Source organism: Mus pahari, chromosome 10 (assembly GCF_900095145.1).
Source record: "Mus pahari chromosome 10, PAHARI_EIJ_v1.1, whole genome shotgun sequence".
Taxonomy (NCBI): Eukaryota; Metazoa; Chordata; class Mammalia; order Rodentia; family Muridae; genus Mus; species Mus pahari.
This window is the reverse complement of record NC_034599.1, coordinates 17685421-17686599: the sequence shown is the minus strand read 5'-3', so window position 1 is coordinate 17686599 and position 1179 is coordinate 17685421. Positions and strand designations below refer to the sequence as shown.

The 1179-nt window shown below is 37.5% G+C and overlaps 1 protein-coding gene across 2 annotated transcripts in view; it reads left to right on the top strand.

The window, feature by feature from the left end:
- Anln (anillin actin binding protein) overlaps positions 1 to 1179 on the top strand; it is a 58226-nt gene that overhangs the window by 37234 nt on the left and 19813 nt on the right. For both annotated transcript variants that reach the window (XM_021206514.2, XM_029543746.1), the window contains 2 exons: positions 540 to 578; positions 908 to 929. In XM_021206514.2, coding sequence (XP_021062173.1) covers positions 540 to 578; positions 908 to 929 — 61 coding nt within the window. The remainder of the gene's footprint in view (positions 1 to 539; positions 579 to 907; positions 930 to 1179) is intronic.

Sequence of the window (1179 nt, the reverse complement as noted above, 5' to 3'; positions counted from 1 at the left end):
AGACCCTGACCTGACTTGACTCTGCCTGGCAGGCAGCAGACTTCTCCCCTCCACCCCCTTCAGAGAAGTAGCAAACGCACTCTCTTTCTTGTTTTCTTGTTTTGCTCTCTCTCTCTCTCTCTCTCTCTCTCTCTCTCTCTCTCTCTCTCCTTTGTTTTCTAAGACAGTTCCTCTGTCTATCCCTGCCTGTCCTGGAACTCACTCTGTAGACCAGTCTAGCCTTGAACTCAGAGATCTGTCTGCTGCCTCTGCCTCTGAGGGCTGGGATTAAACAATTGTATCACCATGCCCGGCTGCCCTCAGCTTTTTAAATCTTTCTTTAGTCTAACTTTTTGTTGGGTGGAAAGGAAGAAAACTTTTTAAGTAAATTCTTTGGCTCTACTTTAAAAATAGGATACCAATATTTGAAAAGCCTTGATAAAGTAATTAAGCATGGTCTATTTATATTCAACAGTTATTTTCTATGTGATAACTTTAATTTTAAACTCTGAATTGCAATATATTTAGTAGAAAATATACCAAGTTCTCTTGTTTTCCAGGCTATTACTCCAAAGAGACTCCTCACGTCTATAACTTCAGTAAGTAGAAATTTTCTAAAAATGGAATCTTTTGATAAGTCTACATTGAATAAATCTACACAGTGACTGACTAGCTTAAAACCCTGAGTATTGTAGACGTTGTTAACATCCACTAATGTGTCCCAGAGCTTGAAGGAAAAAGCAGGAGGGTTACAAGTTGAAGTCCACTCAACCTTCTCAAAAGAAGTTAAATATTTTAATTTCTGATACTTACATGGGAGGAAGTATTTTCTCAAATGTAGTCTTTGTAATGTTAAAATTTCATATATAGCTTTTAAATCTAAATAAAAGAAATAATTAATGTGTCTTCTTTATCCTTTCTTTATTAGAAAAGCAGCCTTCATTCTTCAGGTGAGTGGACCTAAACTATTTGAAGCTTTAGAATAATTAAATTTAGCAGTTGCATGCTTTTATAAATATATTTATCCGTACACTCATACATACACATGCCTTCTTGATTTGCTTTGCTTGGTTTACACACACACTCACACACACACACAAAGTAAAACTGGAAGACACTGGGCATGGGGTCTCATAGTTGTGGGTGAGATACTTGAAAGGCTGAAGCATTTAATCCCAGCACTCGGGAGGCAGAGGCAGG